We start from the raw sequence: 23226 nt of genomic DNA, 5'->3' as shown, positions 1-23226 counted from the left end.
CCCAAGTCCCAATTAGTGGTCATTGTTTGGGCACTAAGGACTAAGAGTGGATGTCAGTAGTAATTGTTCCTGTTTGGGCCAGAAACCCTGTGGATCTTCCCTCTCCCAGACTGATTAATACTTGGCTTATTTTTTTTTTTACCTAGCCTTAATCACTGAATGGGCATTGCCTCACACAGAGAGTTCAGAAAGACCTCAGCTTTAAAGGGCCAAGGTCCTCCACTGCATCAAGGTCATCTCCAGTCATCATGATCTATATCTTGCCACTGGACCCAGATGACTCTGGAAGAGAAAGTGAGGGGGGTGAGTTAGACAGCCCTGCCTCACTTAAATTCAATTCACTTGCAAGTTGTGGCATCACCTTCCTGATGTCACGGTCCTTTTATAGAATGGACAAAGAACAACAGTTTTTTAAATAAATTACAGTCATTTTCCACATGCCCTTTATGAATCTGAAAACTCCTACCTAGAAGTTATATTCTATCTTAAAAGTAAAAATCTCCATTGTATAAAATCATTCACTGAAATGTCAAAATTAAGTTTGATAGTTATGTCATTTTGGTGATGGATATTTCCTCTTTCTATGAAAATCAAAACCCATCCACAACTTATTGCATGGGATTCTTGTCTGTCCTCTTTCAAATCCTCAAAGAATGATTTCTCAAATTGAAGAAGACTCTTTTGAAATCTTTTAATATTTTGTGGATATTAGTGCAAAACTTGGGTTGTCCATATACTATCCATCACTCTTGCTATAGGAGCACCAGAAAGTTTATTTGTGCAAAATAGACTGTGGTTTTCTTCTTCTTCTTCTTCTTTTTGGTTGGAAATTTATTTATTTATTATTTTTAATTTTCATCCTTCACTTCCACAAGTGAAGTTCCAAATTTGAGTTCCAAATTTTCTCCTCATCTCTCCCCTCCACCCACCCCAAGAGATAGTGCATTTCAATTACCCCTTCCCCCAATCTGCCCTCCCTTTTATCACACCTCTCCCTTCTCTCATTCCCTTCACCTCTATTTTCTTGTAGGGCAAGATAGATTTCTATACTCCATTGCCTGTATGTCTTATTTCCCAGATGCATATAAAAACAATTTTTAACATTCATTTTTAAAACTTTGAGTTCCAACTTCTCTGCCCCCCTCCCTCCCCACCCATCCCTACTGAGAAGGCAGCAATTGGATATAGGTTATACATGTGTAGTTGTGCAAAACACTTCCATAACAGTCATGATGACCCTGTCCTTCCTCAAAAGTATTTACTTTTACTTACCCTATCTTTCCATTTGCCCTCTCTTTTATCATCCACCCCACCCCCACTTATCCCCTTCCTCCCTATTTTCCTGTAGTGTAAGATAGATTTTCATACCAAATTGAGTGTGTATGTTATTACCTCCTTAAGCCAAATCCAATGAGAGTAAGAGTCACTTTTTCCCTCTCACCTTTCCCCTCTTCCCCTCCATTGAAAAACCTTTTCCTTGCCTCTTTTATGTGAGAGATAATTTACCCCATTCTATTTCTCCCTTTCTCCTTCTCCCAATATATTCCACTCATCCCTTAATTTTATTTTTTTAGATATCATCCCTTCATATTCAACTCACCCTGTGCCCTCTGTCTATATGTATATAATCCCTCCAACTACCCTAATATTGAGAAAAGTCTCAAGAGTTACAAATATGATCTTTCCATGTAGGAATGTAAACAGTTTAACTTTAGTAAGTCCCTTATGATTTCTCTTTCCTGTTTACCATGTTTCTCTTGATTCTTGTATTTGAAAGTCAAATTTTCTATTCAGTTCTGGTCTTTTCAACAAGAATGCTCAGCAGTTCACTATTTCATTGAAGTTCCATTGTTTTTCCCTGAAGAATTATACTCAGCTTTGCTGGACAGGTGATTCTTGGTTCTAATCCTAGCTCCTTTGATGTCTGGAATATCATATACCAAGTCCTCCAATCTCTTAATGTAGAAGCTGCTAGATCTTGTGTTATTCTGATTTTATTTTCACAATACTCGAATTGTTTCTTTCCGGCTACTTGCAATATTTTCTCCTTGACCCGGGAATTTTGAAATTTGGCTACAATATTTCTAGGAGTTTTCCTTTTGGGATCTCTTTCAAGAGGTGATTGGTGGATTCTTTCAATATCTATTTTACCCTCTGGCTCTAGAATATCAGAGCAGTTTGCCTTGATAATTTCTTGAAAGATGATGTCTAAGCTCTTTTTTGATCATGGTTTTCAGGAAGTTCAATAATTTTTAAATTGTCATTCCTGGAGCTATTCTCCAGGTCAGTTGTTTTTCCAATGAAATATTTCTCATTGTCTGCTATTTTTCATTCCTTTGGTTTTGTTTTATAATTTCTTGATTTTTCATAAAGTCATTAGTTTCCATCTGCTCCATTCTAATCTTTAAGGAATTACTTTCTTCAGTGAGCTTTCGAGCCTTCTTTTCTATCTGGCCAATTCTGATTTTTAAGGTATTCTTTTCCTTATTGGCTTTTTGGACCTCTTTTGCCATTTGGGTTACTCTATTTTTTAAGGCATTATTTTCTTTAGCATTTTTGAGTCCCCTTTAGCAAGCAGTTGATTTGTTTTTCATGATTTTCTTGCATCACTCTCATTGCTCTTCCCAATTTTCCCTCTACTCTCTTACTTGATTTTTCAAAATCTTTTTTGAACTCTTCCATGCACTGAGACCAATTCATATTTTTCTTGGTGGCTTTGGATGTAGGAGCTTTGACTTTGTTGTCTTCTATTTGTATATTTGTATATTTTGGTCTTCCTTGTCATCAAAGTAAGACTGATTCTTTTTCCAGTTTTTGCTCATTTCCCCAGACATTTACTTGGCTTTTGAACTCTTTGGCAAGGTAGATCTCTGCTTCCAGCGGGGGTGGAGGGGTATACTGTCACCTCCTTGATCCCCCTACAATCTGTTGGCCTAGAGCTCCAGAAATAGCTGTTGTCTCTGCCTCTCCTCCTGCTGCAGCTGTTTTGGGCTCCTCCATCCCCTCCACTGCCCTGGAGCTAGGGGCCAACCACTTTACTCTTACACAAGTCCGACAGGTTTTTTCCACTGACTTTCCAACTTGTCCTCAGTGTTTTGGAGTTGTGAAGTCTGGAAATTTCCACAGGTGTCAGAGATTCAGTCCCTCCCTCCCTCCCAGGCCTGCTCAGATCCTGTCTGTGCCAGCATGACCCACGTTGGACTGCACTCTGCTCCCAGTGTGGTGCGATAGATGCTTCCCATCAATCTTCCAGGCTGTCTTGGGCTGGAGATTTGCTTCACTCTGTCATTCTGTGGGTTCTGCAGCTCCAGAATTTGGTTAGAGTCATTTTTTACAGATTTTGGGGGAGAGCTCTAGCAAGTCTCTACTTCTACTCTGCCATTTTGGCTCTGCCCCACCTCTTTCTCTTTTTAAGTTCCAAATTATCTCCCTCCTCACCCTACACTAGAGAAGGCCACCATTTCACACACACACACACACACACACACACACACACACACTCATTCACACTCACACACTCACACACACTCATACACACATCACTGTACTATGCATATTTCTATTTATCAGTTCTTTCTCTGGAAATGGATATCATCTTCCTTCACAAGTCTGTTGAAGTTGATTTGAATATTTATTATGTTCAGAATAGCTTAGTAATTCACAGTTATTCTTTAAACAATATTGCTATTACTCTTCACTTCTTTTCTCTTCATTTTCTTCATTTCATTCATTATTATTTCATACAAGTCTTTCCACATATTATCTAAAACCAACATCTTCATCCACAAAATAATTTATAATCCCACTGAGGAAATTATACATAATATATGTGTGTATATATACATATATATATGCATATATATATACATTTAATTGTATGTGTGTATAAATAACAATTGTAAAACGGTAGCAGATAAGTATGAAAGTGAGGGCATAGAATTTCAGAAGTTAAACACTATAAGTTTTCAGGAAATGGAGAGATCATTGGAGGGAGTGGAGAGAGACTGGAATGGCCTGATAACATTTTATGGCTTGAGCTGGGCCTTGAAGTATGCAAAGAATTGAAATAAGGCATTTTGGGTATTTTACTTTCATGATTCAGAATTTTGAAATTCCTTGATTTAACAATAGTGTCTCATCATTTCATCTTTCCCATGCCTTATTCTTCCCAATCTATTTTTTAATCTCCTCATGACTATGAGTCCCTTCACCCCTTAGGGCTCTCTGATCTATCTTCATTTTTTTCCCTTCTTAATATCAACCCTCTAATTAACTAATTCAAATTTTTACCATTTTTTTCAAATCTCTTGCCCTCTTTTCCTATTTGCTCACATCTTATCAAACTCTAACCCTATATTACCTAAGAATCATGCCCATATGCTTGAATTCAGCCAAATTAGCTAATTTCTCATACGTGATATTCTATCTCTGGTCTCTGTGCTTTGACATAGGTTGTCCCTCATGCCTGGAATGTACTCTCTCCTGATCTCTGCATCTTAGAATCCCTAGCTCCCCTCAGCTATTAGTGACTCCTCCTTCAAAAAAAATTACCAATGTATTTACTTATATGTGTAAGTAGTATTTTTCCTTATAGGACCTAAGCTCCTCAATAGTTATGAGTTATGAGGTTTTTTTGTTTATTTGTTTTTGCATGTATCCCCTGTATCCATCGAGTGCCATGGCACTACTTGATTGATTACAGGTGGCAGTTTTAACAAAGGCAAAAGTGAATATAGGGATTGTTATATGTAGAGAACAATGGTACTGTTTGTTGGGTGACAGCAAAGATTTGATGTTAAATAACAGTAAAGACAGATTTCAGGGAAGGGTTTGAGGTAGAATTTAGATTTTTATTAAATATACCTTGGGAAGCCACTAAAAATTTTTCATCAGGAAGTAATATAATGAAAATAGCACTTCCCTTTCAGATTACTTCCCTTTATCCACCTCTGGCATAAATTGTGGTGTGAGATCCTGGGCAAATCATCTTTAGTATTCTAGGCAACTCTAAGACCATAAGTTGTAAAGGTTCTGTGTAGAGATGGTTCTCAAAAGTTCCTTACGTCAACAAACTTACAGGACCAATCTCTATCCTTGTTCTTTCTCTTTGCACACTCATGTTCCATTCAAACTGAACTGCTATCCATCCTCCATTCTTATCTGCTTTCCTCCTTTGTGTCTTTCCACTCTTAGAGCTGGGAGGAACTTGCCATATTTCCATCTATTAAACTTCTTTTCTTAAGAGAAACTTCAGGTGTCACCTTCTCCATGAATCTTTGCAGCTAGAATTGAATACTCCCTTCTCAAGTGCTCATAGATTTTTGGTTCACATTCTTTTATTATAGAATATTTGCATATATTGGACAGTAAATTTCTGAAAAGCAAGGATTATGTTTTTGAGTCCTCCATATATAGCCATGTTTTACACATACTAGGCACATAATAAATACTTAATTGAATTAAATGAGTCAAAGGAAAGTATGGAGGTAAGATGTACCAAGCACAGAGACCAGTTAAGGACTTGTTGTAACAGTTATGGAGTGTTGAGGGCCTGAATTGGGTTACTGGCAATCGGAAGAGGGCAGATTTGAAACATTTTGAAATAACTAACAGGATTTGGAATCCATAGATTCCTTGTGTTCAAAAATCATATTGTCCAACTAAAATTCCATGTCTTAGTTCAGAGGTATAATGAGTTGGATGCCAATTTTCGCTATTTCTCTGCTTTCCTAGTTCTGAGTCCCAATGTGCTATCCTAGATCCTACTTTATTATCACTTGATAGTAGAGACATTAAGACTTTTTCAATATAATCCTTTGCCTCAAACTAGATCTCTCAAACAAAATCAGAATCACAACATCAGAAAATAAGAAAGATTTACTTTTTCGATATTTTATATGATACATGCACAGTTAACCCTTGAACTCTACCTAGGGCTAGTAATTCTAGACACTATACATCATTTAACAACATAAATGTAATAACATAAACAAATACTGCCATTAATGACATTAACAGATGAAGATCTTTTGCATACCAGTTGAAGGGATAAATTGCCCCAAGTCTATTTTCTTCACAAGCTGAATTAGGACTATGATAAGACATCACAAAAGTTTAATGAAGCACATTAGCCTACCTGTTGTCAAAGGTTTTCATTTTAATGTCTTTATAATGCTTATGATTTGTTGGGGTTTTTTTTAGAATTGGGTGTGATTGGTTATTTAATAGAATGACAATAAAGGCTCATACACTTACCAAAGGTTTATTAAGTATTTTATTGTGAACAAGTAACATTACAATGTCTGTCATTTCAGCTTTGATCTACAAATCCCATATACAAGAAAAGTTTGGGAATTGAATACATATTTGTTGCATCCTTTGTAAATACCACATGCACTTTGGTCATATAGTTGAATTATTCTGCTAATTTTCAAGAGGTGAAATAAAAATGTCTTACTCATGAGAAGTGAAATATATTAGTGATTAAAGTTATGGAGCACCCTGTTAAATATACTCCAATTTTTCTCCCCAATTCATTTCTACCACCTGTGCCCTTGTGGCTATTTGCCCAACTGTGACATTGTGGAAATGAGAGGAGACTGAGATAGCCTTGGCATGTATTCTTATTTTGGCATCATTTCATATATTTAAAACCCAGTGGTGCATCTAGAGGCAGACAGTGTTTTCACCACTGTGGCGTTTTTGTTACAGCAGCCAATCTGGAATCCTGCCTTGCTGGGTTCTCATTGGACTCAATTGCCTCTCTGGAATGTCTTGCTTGGTCCCTGCCAGCACCACCCTTCCCTTTTCTTCTCCCCTTCCTTCAATGAGGTCATGCCACCTTTTCTTTAGCTCTTTATGGTCTATGGTTCTTATCAAGTCTGGGTTAGTTTGTTCACTAAAAATATGAGTTCTTAATTTTCTGGCTCCCTAAAAGAAGTACTTTTAATCTAAAACCATTTGGGATTTCAGTTACAGTAATTTAAGAAATTGGATTTGCTAACAGAAGAGCAGTTTATAACTAGACATACAAATGGAAAGAAAAATTTATTACCATTAGTGCAAATGAAATGGTGACTGTTTATAAAATATGAAATGGGTAGATTATTAAGTAAGGTAAAATGAAAATGAATTATTAGTCCCAGGGTTTACACAGTAATGTGGAAAGGGGAAGAAAATGCCAATGTCTGTGCTTTAAACAATCTAATAACTAGACAAAGACAATTCAAGTTCCAGTAGATCCCAGCCCCATCATTTGATATACATCAGTGTTGTTTTCTTTCTGCATCTGCAAATAATTAACAATAACAGGTTGACACAATACAGCAAACAGACCGGCTTTTAAAAATATGAATCACAAAAATGTACATAACCTGTGGATATCAATACATGTAAATTTTATATTTCCTGAAGTCTATGTCTAGAGACTGACTTGAATAACTTAAAGAGAGAGAGAAACACTCATGAAATTGGCCTTATTTTTTTTAAGCTAAAGGAATAAAGCTTATTTAGCTTGGAGAGTAAAACAGAAAAGAAGAATTTAAAGTCATATGTAAAGTAATGTTTTCTGCATTATGAGAAATCCTTGTTTCCACAGAGGGCTGGGTGTTAGCCTCTGGGATTTTGTTATCTTGTCATAGTATTTGACTAAAAGTATTTTGATTTTACCTTTCTGACTTCAAATGCTATAAAGTATTGGAACTAGTTTCTAAGGGAGATGAGTGAATCTCTTTCTCTGGAGATTTTAAGGAATAGAGCCCATACTTTTGTTTTGGGAGTCAGTCATTCTTGTAAAACAATAACAGCAGCATTTATGCAGAATTTTAAGGTTTGTGAAGCACTTTATAAATTTTATTTTATAGGTGCTATGATCACCCCCATTTTAAAGATGGGAAAACTGACGCAAGAGTATTAAGTGACTTATGTGGGGCTAGATTTGAACTACAGTCTTCCTGTCTAGGTCAAGTCCTCGATCCATTCTATTTTAGGCTGTCCATAAGCTGTATATAAATATATAAAAAATGTATACAATAATGCCTCAACTGTGTACATATGTGTGTGTGTGTATAAAATCAGTGATGATGATAATGTGTTTCTTAGGAAAAGTGAGGAAGCAGATTGTTTTTTTTAAGTATGCTAGGCTTTACATGAATCTACCTAGCTTTAATGACTTGTAGGCCTGGCAAATCAAACATTTCATAAGGGTACAAAAAGTTAAAAGAGCAAATACGTTTTTCATATCTCAATCTGTAAACAAAGGCCAAAGTTGCAAGATTTATTTAGCAATTGCTTCCACTCAGATTTAGTTTCTTGTTTTAAAAAAAACAACAAAAAAAAAGCCCCCTCTTTATTCTAGGAAACTGTCTCACCTGATCTTGTAGGACAAGATCTCATAGGAAATGAAGTTCCTGCAAGTACTAGGACTTGTGTGTCTTATGTGGTTCTGCATCTCCCACTTCCATGTCTTTGCACAGGCTGTCCCCCACACCTGCCATTCTCCTTCCTCACTTGCCTTTTGAAATAATCAGATCCCTTCATGGTTCAGTTCAAGTTTGTTGTTACTGTTCAGTCATTTCAGTCATGTCCAACACTTCGTGGCCTCATTTGGGGTTTTCTTAGCAAAGATACTGGAGTGATTTGCCATTTCCTTCTCTGGCTCATTTGACAGATGGGGAAACTGAGGCAAACAGATTAAGGGACTTGCCCAGGGTCACACAGCTAGTAAGTGTCTGAGGCCAGATCTGAACTTAGGACTTCCTGACTCCAGGCCCATCACTAAGGCACCACTTAGCTACACCTTCCTACTAGAGGCTTTTTCTGGTTCTCCAGGTATTAGTGATGCCATCCTATACTTTGCATATATTCTGTATTTACTTATGAAAGTAGCAATATTTCTCCTAATTAACAAATAAAAATGAAATTGTTAAGATGATCCATATTTAGAGAAAAATGCAAAAAATTTAGATTGTTGATTAATAGCAAGAGGATACACTATTACTCTTAAGCTTTATTCCCAGCTCTCCAACTCTCTCTCAGAGGGTTGTTGTGAGGATTAAAAGATATTTGTAAAGGGCTTAGCACAGTGCCTACATAGTAGACACTTTAAAAATGCTTTTTTTCACCTCACCCTTCCTAATACAAATTATAAAAGACAACTCAAAATGCAATTTTGGGGTAAGTTAAAGTAAGATTTTATACTGAAAATCAACTTTTATTACAATGGTTTGAAAAGTCCTAGAAATCAGAAATCTTTTGTTTCTGCTCTGTTAGTGTTTACAGCAGGAATTAGGCCATCACTTAACAATTCTTCTGGCTTTCTAGCCATGCCTATTGTCATTTAACTTTCATTTAAACAAGAAAGTTACTTAAATTAAAAAAAAAGTTTAGAAGCAACCTCTCATCTTTTCTTCATTTACTGGTGCTTTTTAAAAAATATAGGGAGACTTCTGATATTAGTTTTGTGGTATCTCTTGAATGTTATGGATTGTTTTCTTAAAAAAGGAATAATAGTCTACTCAAAGCTTGCAAGAATAGAAATCTAGGGTTCTTGTGGCTTAAAAAAAAGAGTGATGTTAAATGTTAAAATTTAAAACACAAAGCATTTTCCTTAAAAAATTTGATGAAGTGCATTTGCTTAGTGATGAATATTAGTTTTGCTCCTGTTTTGTGGAAGTGTTATAAGAAACTTCTATTCATTCAAAGCAGGCCTTAACATCTGTCAAGATAGAATGAAGACAAGTTGAATTCTTTTAATGGCCTAACTATATGTAGATCAACCCAGAATCAAAGAACATTAGAGCTAGATATTAGAAATGGTGTTTTCCAAGCCCCTTATTTTACACATTTGAAGTAACTCACCTCAGATCATAATGCTGACAGGTAAGTGAGCTGGCACTACCACCCAGGTCCCAAGTCACTCTTGAAATTGAGGGAAATCGTTTTCATAATATGATATTATCAGCTTTTCCCAGGCAAGATCTCTCAAATGCCATTTTATTGACCCAATCAATATGCCATACTAAAAAAATCTAGTGATAGCTTGTGATTCTCCATCCTGATGGAGGAAATTAGTAGCATGGAAAATCATAATAGCAAGCAAGCAAAAAAAAAATTATATTTTGCTTTTGGCACATTAATGTCTTAGACTATAGATGGGTCTGGTGAGAGGGATACAAGTGAAAAATAAAATGCCCAAAGGGCTAACATTCTACCCAGAGAGACAATATGTACAAAAATGGATATATACAAGATACACACAAAGGAGATAACAAGGGAACCTTAAGATGACAAGGCACTAGTAGTTAAGAGGAGCAGGAAAGGATGGAGAAGGTGGAGCTTGAGCTGGGTCTTGAAAAATAAAACAGGGATTTCAAGAGGCAGAGAGAGATTAGTTCAAAAGCCTGGAGAATGGAGATAGACCAGTATACCAGATTGTAGAATGCATGAAGGGAAAGAATGTGTAAGAAGACTGGAAAGATAGGAAGAGGCCAGGTTATAAAGTACTTTAAATGCCAAACATGCCTATTATCTCTAGGGAGCTACTGGATTTCATTGGGGAGGGAGGTGGAATAGTTACATCTGAATTTTAGAACCATCTCTTTGGTGGTTAGTATAACATGGTAACTGCTTTTCCCAGGTGAAGCCTCCCAAATGGAATTTTATTGGCTCAGAATTATGTAAAAGATGACAATACATTTCCTTTATGCAGTTATTTCAGAAATGTTTCTTTTGAATTGTTGATACAGACCTTCTAGTACTTGGAACTGGGATCACTGATGCACCTGTGACTTTCACTTTGTTTTATTGCCAGCACTTTCTCTTACAAACTGTCCTTGAAAAAGGCCTGACTGGAATCACTCTTCTTCCCTTTTGTACAGTATCATATGTATCAATAAACCAAGTGTCTTTACTACCTATATCTTTCCCTTTTACCTAACAGTGTACTCTTCTGTTTGGTGGGTTTATAATGTCTACAGAGAAGTGTTCAGCAACCTGTTAGTGACAATCCATTACTGTTCCTATCATGTATCATTAAGTTTCTAGAGATCCCTATGTTCTCCTCTGCTTTTTTTTTTTAAAAAGTATAAAATGAGTCCTATTTTTTGGTTTTATATTGTAGGATTAACCTTTTATAGTTTACAATCATATCTCTCCACTGTGGATTATCCCATGTTAATTCTTACTCTCAAATTTTCATATCATCTACTCAGCTTAGTTAAGCACTTTGTTGGCATATACAATATCTTTGTTTATTCTAGACTAGAAAGAGATGTAAGAGGAGGCCTTTTAAGCCAAATCAATTATATCTCTACTCCAGGGAAGGTGTGATTGAACAAGTTAGCTCAGAGGTCAACTCTGCTTTTAAGTGGGCTCTTTGTGTTAGTCTGAGAGGTGATGTAATCTATTCCCAACAGAGATTAGGGAAGGAAAGGAGTTGAACTAAGTATAAGGTCCTGTAGAAGGACCTTTACCATATTGTTTCCTTAGTTCGAATCATTGTGAAGGCTCAAAATATCAGATACATATATAGCCCAAGACAATAATGTTCCCAAAATCAAACAGAAATTATTCTTTGGCTTACTTGCTGTTAAGAATTATCCATGCTACTAATTCTCTCCATTAGGATAGAGAATCATGAGCTGTAGCTAGATTTTTATTATGGTATATTTATCATGTTTATTGTCTTTTAAATAAATATATTTTAAAAATTCACCAATCAGAAATGCCATAATTTTTTTTCTTTTCTTTTCTTTTTTTTTTTTTTTTTACCACTGGAAGTAAATTCTTGGCTCAGGTTATTGCAATCAATCCATAAGGGTCAAAGTTGTGGTTCTTTGACATTTTCACATGAAGGCCTAGTCTAATGCTTCAGAGTTCATTTCTTTGGTATGGTCACTTATGACAGAGTTTAACGCTGCCACCATGAATTACTACTAAGTCTCAGTATTTCCAGATATCAAATTTTTAGAGGTCTCACCTTGTACAACAGATTCAATTACATGAAAATTAGTTGAAAATGTAATCTAAAAAACTTTTGAATGCAGTTTTACTATTTTCAAGTACATACAGTAAAGAGTACCAAACTGTTAACTTGTTACCAAATAGAGGCTCTGAGGGCCCTGTTTCATTAAGTAGGTATGTTTCTTTTGTAATGTATGTCTCAAATAATTTTTGTTTAAGCAATTCATTCATCTAATAAATGTTTTGTTCTGAGACTATGAAAAGGTTAACTTTGACTCAGGCTGAATTGTCATACTCACATCTGTAGTCTGAATGAATGAGATTTTTGTTTTGTATGTTCTTATAAGTTTCTTCTTTAATCACAACCAAGAAGCCTATACATTCTTTTTTCAAACATTCTTTCATTATTTGTTTCTAAAACATTTATTATTGCTCTAAAACACAAACATTTTCTTACATCTTAGGTTCTTCTGCTGAAGATGAAATATAGGTTCATTGTTATTGCTGTTTACTTCAAATTTTCCTTAATAACTATGTAGGAAGCTGGTTCTCTAATGCTTAATTTATTTTGAATACAATTCTCTTAAATGGTAATTCCAAATGGAGGATGTATATTTGAATTTTTTTATCTTTGAAATACTAAGACATCTTTAAAAGTTAGAGCATTTAAGTTTTTATTGCTTTTAAAATGACATACATAATAACATTTTCATGTAATGATTCTGACGCATGTGTATCAAGTAGGGGATTTTAATATCAACACAAGTGCTTAAGTTCAAAATCTCTCTCTTCCCTTGTCTTTTAAGCACTCATATTTAAATATATATTAAGTAAATACATAAAATTGATAGGTAGTAAACTCTAATCTTTGAAAAAGCACAATCAAATCCTTTTTTTTCAGCAACAGGCAATTTTTAAAAGTAAACATTTTAGATATGTCAACATATTTTTATTCAAATCTCACTTTAATTTAAAGTGTTAGTTAACAGTAGACTTTAAAGAAATAATCTACACTCCTAAAAAACTATTTAAAATACACACTAAAAGGAAAATAATCACACTGATGCTTTGCTGTAACAACTGTCTTTGAATTCCAGGCACCAGAACTGTATTATATTGGAGTTTCCAATGCAGTAGATAGATTTTAGTATGTACATTATTCACTCTAAAGAAAAATTAAGCTCAGTCTTCTAATTATTATGAGTACTCATGAGGATACTCACTTTTTCATCTTCACTTACACTCAAAAGAGTAAATGAGGCAGTCAAAGCATCACAGGATGATGGGAAGAATCTTCTAAAATGATGTAATCCAGTTCTCTTCATTTTACTCATAAGAAAACTGAGGCCAGGTCAAAATCTCTTTGGCCATTTACTGTTTAATTCTAACTTGCACAACTTGGCAGTATGTAGGGGCCAAAATTAAAATAGCCTAAGCTTCTTCATGAAGATGGGTTAGACTAGAGACAGACTGTCAATGGTTGGTTGCCACAGGTCATATGACAAACAGAATGCACAGTAGCAGCCCTAAAATTTTTGAGGGCCACCCAAAATCCTTTGGCAGGAGGAATGTTGTGCAGGCCTGGCTTAATTTCCTATAAGTTATTTCACCCAAATCAATTTCTTCATTTGCAAAAAAGGGACAGTAACATTTTCACTACCTGCTGTACAGTGGTTGGAAGGAAAATGCTTTGCAACCAGTGAAATGTAATGTAGCAATATCAGACATTACTATTAGTACAGGTAAGAGATTCAAGCTAGACGAGGCGTTTTTCAATAACTACAATAACTCCAAGACAGAGTAAGAAAATATCTTCTTTTTAAAATCTTTACAGGATAAATATAAATATCTTTCTGAATGATCTGGGATCAAAGGGCGGTTGGTGGGGGGAGAGGGAGGTAAGGGTGGTATAGTGGAAAGAACACTGATGTTTGGAGATGGGTTTAAGTCTGGCTCTGTCACTGAACTGTGAAACCTTAGTTAAGTCACAAACACTTTCTATTCTCAGTTTTCTCATCTACAAAATGGGGATAATACTTGAAAAACCTATTTCAGAGAGTTGTTGGGCAATTCCAGTGAGTTAATATGGCAAAGCATTTTTTAAAACCATATTGTTCTATGAAAAATATACTACATTAACTATAAATTCTACTTCTCAGATTATTTCAGTGTTTAGTGGTTATTCTGAAGTACAAATGTAGAGTGAAGCTTTTCTAGTAGAAAAGTGAAAGAATGATTTTCTAAGCTCCTATGTAAAATTTACTATCAAAATGGAAAAAACAAATATGCTTCTACAAAACAGAACTGAATTTCATTTAAGACCATGGTCTTTTCACAAACCCTCTTCGCTAGTTCTCCCATTTGACTGTCCCAAGAAAGGGTTATTTTCACATTTCCAGTTTGGTTTCACATATAGGTGACTGTTTTGTCCTACTATTTTGAGTGCTTACAAAAAATATTCAATCTCTCTCTGCTTGGAGGAACTAATTGGGGCTCATCTATAGAGTTTTAAAATCTGATTGGCCAGGTAATAATGGCTATTCTGGTGGCAAAAGAACACTCTCCCCCTTCTGCAACACAGGTTATATTATATTCCTCAATTCAGAAATAAATTTAGTTACTTGGGGATGTGAATTTATTATCAAAACAGTTATGTATTTATAGTACTAGCTCCACTCAGTATGATAATACATACACAATGAATATGAGTAGCTCCTAAGGTTTTGTTTTTGCTGAAACAATTTTAAACTGTTTAATTGTTTCTGTCTTAAAATCATTAATTGACCCCTGGGATTTACAGCAAAAGATCCTTTTATTAAAAACATGTAACTTCTATGCTGTTACACTACACAGTTACCATATATTATGTTGATTCAAAGTGTTCTCGGCTAAGTTATTCTGAGGTTTGTTTTGATACATTCTTACGCACTATATCCTTAAGTAGCAACTGAGTCCTGGGCAAACTAGGTAGATTGCTTTCTCAAGACCATATTTTTTCTACAAAATACACAATATACAAAACCCCACAGCACATTAAGAGGGGGAAAAAAGAACAATTTTTCATTTCCTTATTAAAGTGAAGGGATTAGTGGTGACTCAAGTTCTCAGACCAGAGCAGGAGGGCTAGAAGATCCTAACAAGATGCAAAGGCCTAAGGATGGACATGTTTGTCCATCTTGCAAGGACAAGGATTTAGCTTGTAAGTTCAAAGAAGCTCATCACCAGAAGGCTGGTTGAAGGGTGATGATTCTTCAACTACAGAAATTTTCAAAAACTATCTATGTAGACGTAGAGAGAATACAACAAAATAATATTGGTATGAATAATTTGACTATATAAATATACTTGGTTCAAAGTTAACAAGGTTGAAGTCAGTTTGTAAAGATGGGTGTTTTTCCCATGAACACATACTATCCAATGACAGGAAAAAAGTTAAGCTAACCTGCTCTGAAAAATATAAGCACAGTTGGAAGACTAACATCTTAACTTATTTTCTTTACTCTGTATTTCCATGCTAGTCAAAATTTAAATATTTCACCCTTTTATGTTTCATTTATTACTTGATATTTCATCAGAGAATGAGAACTAACTAAAGTAAATATGCTTCTGTTAATAATGCCCTGTGCCATTTTCCAGTGAGAGGTCTAAATTTGTAATCCATCAGCTTAATATCCTATGGTGACTAGAGTTCTCTCCCCAGTGTATATTTTCTATTTGTTTATATAAATGTATACTGTTTATTTCCTGCCCCTTTTGATTCCCTCTTCCACTGAAGGAAAGAATTTCTTACATGTAAAAAAATGAAGCTGAATTGGAAAATTGCAAAACAATATTTCACATTTATTGTACTTACATCAAGTCTGCTTCCTATTACCCTCCCCCCAAAAGACATACAGCACCTTTAGATCTGGCAGAAAAGCTATCTTTGATGGTTTTGGTGATGAGGAAATGGGTACGCTACACAAAGTATGGCACAGTACAAAGGGCCCTGGACTTGGGCAAATCACTTAACCTCTCCAGGCCTCAGTTTCCTTATTTGTTAAATGATGGGGTTGGCCTAAATGATCTTGAAGGTCCCACCCAGCCTGAAATTCTACAATCCTGTAACTGGAAAGTCAGGTTAGTCTCAAGCTCTACCACTAATTTACTGCTTGACCTTCAGGAAAGTTGCAAACTCTCTGGACCAGTTTTCTCAGTGCAAAATCAGGGGGGCTGGAAAAGATCACCTTTAAGGCCCCTTCCCCACTCAAAAAATGCTATGCCTTTTAACTTTAACTAAAGGAAAGAACAGACACGTCCCATGTAATGCTGCTGAACTGACAACTATTACTCACTTTCACTGATGAACAGTTAAGGAAAGTAAACGAGTATTCAGGGTGTTTGTAAAAATGGAGGTCTCCAAGGTCTCCCCTCTCAAATTAATAAATAAACTTTGAAGAAAGCTCTCCAAGTTCAAGCTTCTCTGTTATCTCAATTTAATCAAATAAGGAGTCCCTGATAAAAATCAAAAGTTGTGAACCAAGTCTCTGAAATATGTTTGCAATACTTTTTACTCGCTCTCAGACTAAAAGGACACAGGGTGTCTAAGCCTGGGAGGGGGGGTATCTAAAGAAAACTTATTAAAATCACCTCCTCTCACTCTATTTTCCTTTCTCCTTTAGAAAAAAAGAGTGGCATCATTCATTTCATCCACGGGTCCCATTCCTTTATCCATCCATATTTTTATTGGGGGGAACGGGAGGAAAGGAAAGGGGGAGCTTCTCCCAGCGAGGCTGATCTTTCTCTGACAGCCCTCGAAGTGCCATGGAGAGGGTATGGAGAGCATCGCCAGAAGTTCACCCAGAACCCGTGGAACGCCCCGGAGCAACAGGGGAACTGTTATTTATTTGGAAGGCTGGGAAGGGAGAGGGTGAACTACCCTTGGCTCTGGCAAACCCGGGCCGAGTGCGGGGCACGGCTGAGCCCAGGGATGGGGACGGGACGTTGGGGGGAGGCGGCGGGTGGGTAGTGGAATTCCTTCGTGGGGGCTGGGCAGGAAGCGGGGGGAGGGAGGATGGAGGGATGGACGGTGGGACAAACCGCAAACATCCTTCCCCTCCCCCGAATACCCGGTCCTCCCTCGCCGCTCCGGATCCTTCGGAGGCTCGCCCACCCTTCTTCCCACGCGCGGCGCGGCTGCGGAGTGGGGGCTGGGGCAGCCCGGGAGGAGGCTCGCCCGCCCCGCCCCGCCTCGCGCCGACCGCGCCGGCTGCAGGGCCTGACCCCCGGCTCGGCGCCAAGGCCTCCTCGGGCCTCGTCCCGGAGCCCGCCGCGGTGGGCCCCCCACCCCGCTATCCGTGCCCACCTCCTCCCCGGCAGAACGCGGAAGCCGCCCTCCCGCCCCCCGACACAACGCACCTGCGGCCCCGCCCCCGGGAGAGGGCCGAGGCGGCGGCGGCGGCGGCTAGTCATGGCGGTGCGGCGCCCCGAGGCACCGTCACCTTTTTTCCCCCTACTTTGCCGCCGAACGGCCGCAGCTCTTTCCAGCCGCCCCGAAATCTAAGGGGTCCGTCTCCAGCACCACAGCCCGAGAGCAGCGCCCCCCCGGCCCGCTCCGCCGCTCGCCCATTGGCCTGGGCCTCCGCCGCCGGCGTCGTTATTGGCCGACGCCGGGAGGCCCCGCGCGGCCATTGGCCGGGGCCGCGGTCGCTCCGCCGGGCCCGCAGAGCCCGCCTCCGCGGCGATCAGGCTAGTGTGCGCCGCGGTGCTGGGGGCTCGAGAGCCGAGCGAGCTGGTTGAGCCTTCAAAGTCCTAAACGCGCTGCCGTGGGCTCGGGGTGCACGGACTGAATACCGCCCAAGCGGGAGACTTGTGCACAGAGGGAGCGAGAGATGGAAATGGAGAAACGGATCCATCTAGAGCTGCGGAACAGGACGCCCTCCGACGTGAGCATGGGCCAAAAATAGCGATCTGTGTTCCCACTTTTTGGGGGGAGCGGTGGTCTCTTCTTGATTTTTATTTTTTGGCGCGGGGGGTGGGGTGGGCTGGGAAGCCCGTCTGCAAAATGAATTGCAAGGTTGTGGGGGTTGCAATGGCCATGCATGTTCCGGCTGCTGTTGCCGCTGCCGCCGCTGCCCTTGGTGTGTGACTACCTGTGTGTGTGTGTGTGTGTCTGTGTGTGTGTGTCTGTGTGTGTGTGTCTGTGTGTGTGTGTGTCTGTGTGTGTGTGTGTGTGTGTGCACACCCCATTGGGGGGCCAGAAGGCGCACGCGTTATGGTCTGAGAGAATGAGGGAAAAAATAACACATTACGAGCCCGCTGCTCCAGTGAGTCGGTGTCTGGATGAAAGATAAATGAAGGAGGAGGGGTGGGGGAGGGAGAAGGGGCTGCCTCCAGAATTTAACCCCCCACCCAGGAAAAAGAAGAAAAGAAGGAAAGAAGAAAGAAAGAAAGAAAGAAAGAAAGAAAGAAAGAAAGAAAGGGAGAGAAAATCCCCCCCCACCTCGTCCCCCCTCCCTTCCCATGCACACAGCACACAATAAGTTTTGTGCTTCTTGAGTCGGGTTTAGTTCCCGATATATTTGGGCTAAGTGCCCCCCCAGGGAGGAGAGTGTGGGGAGAGAGGATGCGGTGGAGTTGGGAATGGTTCGAGTTTAAAGTGCGTCTTCATTTCTTTGCAGTGATCAGGCGAGAGACGGGGGAGCCATATTTGTAACTTTGTAGTGTTCGTGAACGCGCCCTTTCTCTCTCTCCCCCTCCCTCCCTCCCTTTCTCTGTCTCCCTTCCTCTTTCTCCTCTTTCTCCCTCACTCTATCTCACCTTCCCTCCAGAGGCTGAGGATTCTTCTTCTCCTCCACCCCCCCAAAAAAAATTAAAAGGGGATTTTTTTAAAGGGAGAAGACGTTTGAAATCCCCGCGCCCCCCCCTTGAAAGCGATTTCAAGTTAGTAAAAGGCAGTGTGTCCCCCTTCTCACTCCACTCCCCTGCGAACCCTGCTCCCCACAAAGGTGAAGGGCTTTTTGCCCCCTAAAACAAACCTTCCACCCTGTTTTTTCCCTCCGCGGTTAGCACTTAGGCAGCTGTTGGGCGCCTGGCTGAATAAACGAGAACAAGAAAGTTTGTCAGGACGCAAGCAGTCCATGGCTGGTGGCGGTGGTGGGTATTGGCTGTGTCCAGATTTATGCGAGCACCAGAAAACCTGTATCTCTCGGATCGGAGCTTACCTCCCTTGGCTTTTAGTGATTGGGCAGCGGCGGTAGCACAGTCGGAAGAAACTTAAATGGATGGGCAAGGAGAGAGCATCTTGCAAAACACACACCCAAGAAAAGGGGAAGGTGAAGCGTATGCACTCATTACCATGATCATTCTGGCTGTCTCGACTTAGTTTATTTGCCCTCTTTCGAGAGGATGGAGGTTGTTTATACTTTCCAAAGAAAGGACCGGGGTTATAGGGAGTCTCGCCCAATTTCCCTTTCGAAGGGGCGCAGGGCGGGAAGAGACGAGGTTATCGCCGAAACCCGGGAGACGATGGGTTTCGTAGACTGGGCGCGTAGACAACTTTGAAAGCGTTATAAGCGGACCCCAAACACCACCACCCTCTCTGCCCGCCCCAGTAAAGACTAATCCTTGGGGAAGATGGAACCTTTCCACCCGTTTCCTCCCTCCTCTCCTCCCTTCCTCCACTTCTCCTCCCGTAATTTCTCCTCCAAACCTCGGTTTGACTTTTGAATCCAAGATTTGTTTTGTGCCCATGCTGTCATAACGCAGTTGTGTACACTCTATTTGCGTGTTTTATGGTTTGTTAGACGAGGGGGGCTGCTCATCGAAAGGGAGAATTACCATAAATATTTTGGTTATGTTTTCACATCACATCTTTGGATAACTGCTCTAAGGGTTAGGGCATGGGGGAAGGGGGGTGCCGCGTGTAGTCTACACGGAGACTGGTCTGGCCACCTACTTTAACGACCCCCACCCAGCCACAGATAAGACCTAGAGCTACGTTCCCTGGTGGGGGGGAGGGGCCGAGGACAGCGTTGGGCGATGATGTGGATCAAGGAGTGGGTTCTAAAAACATGCTTAACCAAATGGAAGAGAGATTGGGGAGCGAATAGAACCCGCTCTTTAAACTTCACAAAGTCTTCGTGTCTTATGTTGAGGGGGGAGGGGAATACGACGCGCATACTAAACGATATTTCACACGCGTCCTCCCTCCCCCCACCCCGTACCCTTCGTATCCTTTTTTCCCCAGATCCCCGCTTCACTCCAGTGGGGAGTGGTTGGGCATTAGTGGGGGAGGAGGGGGGCAGTTTGCTTGTTGTTTGCTAAGAAAACAGGGTAATAAGAGACAAAGGGGGTTGGGAAGGAGAGGAGAGAATTGGGTGCGTGTATTTTTGTTTTCTTTCCGAAAGGATTCGAGAGAGCGCCCCCAGCGCCCCCCCAAACCTCCCCTTCCCCTAGCCCCCCGTACACACCTCCAAATCCTTTCTCAACTTTGTCCCGGGGGCTGGCAACACCGCGTTGAAGCTGAAATAGGACGAGCAGCCATTTTTTCCTGGGTTTCTCCCGTCCCGCCCCCCCCTCCCCCATCGAGCTGCAAAAGAAAAATGCTGGGTTTGAAATGAAGGCGACTGTCTCCATGAGGATTTGGGCGATATTCGGGGCGGGAGATGTGGGACAAGGGTGTGCGTATGTGTCTTAGGGTGGGTGGCGGAGCGAGATGGTTGCCAGCCTTTAAAAATAGTCAATATCCTTTCTCCGGGGCAGCTCGGGAGCCCGGGGGGTTCGAACGGCTCGCACCCCTCTCCTCCCCCGCTCTGAGGTTAAGAAGAGAGGTATACTTTCTGGTTATTGGGGGGAGGTGGGAGAAGGTTGCTCCGGAATTGCAGCGAAGGCTCTAGGGGCGCTTTCACTGCGCTCTGCGTGTGTGTGTAACATGACTGCCAGCGCAGAGAGCTGCCATTTTGTCACTGTGGCTGTTGTCACTGGGGAGAAAATAAAGGGAAAATGCTAAGTCTTGCGCCATCTCCGAAAGCGCACCACAGGACTAGTTTCCAAACGAACTGGCTGATAGTAGAGTGACCGATCAAGAGCTTGGCTGCCTCTGCCTGGTCTTTTTGGGGCCGGAGAGGGTGAAGGAGGAGCCCATATTTCGTGGTTTCTCCGCAGGGACGTCTCCCGCTCCCTTGGAATCGCCCGGTATCTTTAAATGGAATGTCCTGTGTCTTTAAATGGAACGTTGTTGTTGTCCATGTTCTTTGGAGTAGTAACATTGAAAGGATTGAATTTTCTGTGTAGACGGCCACACCGAATCAGGTTCTCTTCCTTCCGAGGTCCTTTCCCTACCCCAATATTTTGCTCTCCTCCTATATTTTTCTCACCCTGAACCTCGGAGTTAACTTTTACATTAATATTGCTTCTTTAGAAAAAAACAAAACCTGACATTATTATTTCACTGGAATTGACCAAAGGTGGGGCAAACACGATCTTTTTCTTTCTTTTTTGGGGGGTGGGGTGGGGTGGGGGGAGACGTGAAATGCACAAGACTTTTGATCTCTGATGCCCGCAGCAGCAGCAGCAGCAGCCGCTTCCTACGGGAGGGAACGAATTATTGATGAGTTGGGAAAACGCCTTCCTGGGCTGGGCTCTCCGGGAAGGTAGGTCGCGTTCTTTCTGTTTCTAGTATGTTATAACAGCGCCTCCGCTGGCTGTCAGCGTTTAGTGAAAGTCCTGGAGTCCTCCCTCCCTCCGCCCCTCCTTTTGCTTTGGAGGAGATTAAGGTTATGAATATTTCTCTTAAACTAAAAGGAAATAGGATATTTTTTAAAAGCAGACAAAATCCTTATATTAATAGGTCTTCCTCTTGTTTATTTTCACAGAGCAAAATTAGTGTTGACTGCTCTTGAGTTGAGGCACTTTTCAAACGGCAGCATTCTTTTTGGAAGGAAGGCTCTTCTGTGAGGCTTGACTAGCCAAACATCTTACAGGTTAAAATATCTGAGTTGCAACTACCTGTTGCCAGATCCTTTGGTTGTGAGTGAATGAGCTTTCTTGGGAACACATAAATCTAGGGCTATGCAGTTCTCCTATTGACATCAAATGAGAGGAGTCCCCTTTTGCAATAATGAAAGAAAACTATTATTAGGCTGTAGAATACATCATAGGATGGTTTTATAGCAATCTTAGTTACCTAGTTATATTTCATCTGGGCTGATGATTATATTCCCGGAATATTTAGAAGCTTTGGGACCCAGGATTCTTAAGATCATTGGAAGTTTTGAAGGGTGGGTTGGGAACAAAGCAGATATGAAATATTGCCATAGACAATTGGAGATTGACTCTATAAACATAGACACACTTATTTGTTTTATTTTTATAGTGATGAAAGGAATAGATGGTATTTATAGGGGAAAGGTGACAAGATTCTCTCTATATATACATATATCCTGAAGGTCTGAAATTTAGTGGAAAAAAAAACCCAGGAAAATATTACTAGTTAACTTGCATTGGGAGAAGCCCTCTTGTATATTTTTGAGGGAAATGAGTTTGGTTAAGTTTATGATTTTCTGGATGTAACAGTACTTTCAATTAAGTGGCTAACTGATCCAGATTCTTCAAAGCAGAAGCAGTCACTGACTTCAGTCTCCTTCCAGTACTTCTTCATTCTCCCACTACAGTACAGGTGCATTGATACTTCAGAATAAAAGCTCTGTGGGGTTTGGCATCCAGAAAAAGCCTAGGAATAGCTCTTGGGCAATACCTTTTTAATGAAGATTTGAGCATAGCGTATATGGGGTAGGAAAAAGTATGTATTCTGACAAATTCAATCAGTAAGCACGTAGTAAGTGCCTGCTGTGGGTAGGCAGAGGGCATACAAAGACAAAAGTGAAACAGTCCCTGCTCTCAAGGGGTTGTGTTTTTTATGTAAATTTCTTATGTAAATTGCCTGTATAGCACCTTAATAAATGATTGTTGAATTGCCACCTAACCTAGGCAGGACTTTCCCCTTCTCTTCTAACCTTCCTTAGAAAGGTTTCTTTTTCATCTCTGATGGTCTTATTTGGGTGCAGGTGAGGGGAAATGCCTACAGTAATTTAGCTGGTAGCTATCTGGGATTTCTACTGAGTAAGCCTTCAAGATCCACGGATCAATTCTTATTGACTCCTTTTGGAGGCATGACCTAAGCCACTGAAGACTGATAATCTGTGCCAATACTTAAAGAATCTCTGGAGGAGCCACCACCACTTTAGGCCTAAATCAGGTCAACAAGTCAACAAGCATTTATTAAAC

The 23226-nt window shown here is 40.1% G+C and overlaps 1 protein-coding gene and 1 long non-coding RNA gene across 3 annotated transcripts in view; one reads left to right on the top strand and one right to left on the bottom strand.

The window, feature by feature from the left end:
- The window catches only part of LOC140507170 (uncharacterized), a 35308-nt gene extending 14714 nt beyond the window's left edge, over positions 1-20594 (bottom strand). Inside the window, exon 1 of the long non-coding RNA XR_011968232.1 lies at positions 20412-20594. This is a non-coding gene — a long non-coding RNA (uncharacterized lncRNA). The remainder of the gene's footprint in view (positions 1-20411) is intronic.
- Positions 17654-23226, top strand: part of ANP32A (acidic nuclear phosphoprotein 32 family member A) — a 51421-nt gene continuing 45848 nt past the window's right edge. Inside the window, exon 1 of one of the 2 annotated variants that reach the window (XM_072615167.1) lies at positions 17654-17885. In XM_072615167.1, coding sequence (XP_072471268.1) covers positions 17832-17885 — 54 coding nt within the window. In that variant the 5' untranslated portion in view covers positions 17654-17831. Of the gene's footprint in view, positions 17886-20591; positions 20772-23226 lie in introns of those variants that run through there. The other variant, XM_072615156.1, reaches the window with a different exon arrangement.

This window comes from Notamacropus eugenii, chromosome 1 (genome assembly GCF_028372415.1).
Source record: "Notamacropus eugenii isolate mMacEug1 chromosome 1, mMacEug1.pri_v2, whole genome shotgun sequence".
In the NCBI taxonomy this organism is placed as follows: Eukaryota; Metazoa; Chordata; class Mammalia; order Diprotodontia; family Macropodidae; genus Notamacropus; species Notamacropus eugenii.
The sequence above is the reverse complement of the archived record's forward strand: the minus strand, read 5'-3'. Positions and strand labels throughout refer to the sequence as shown.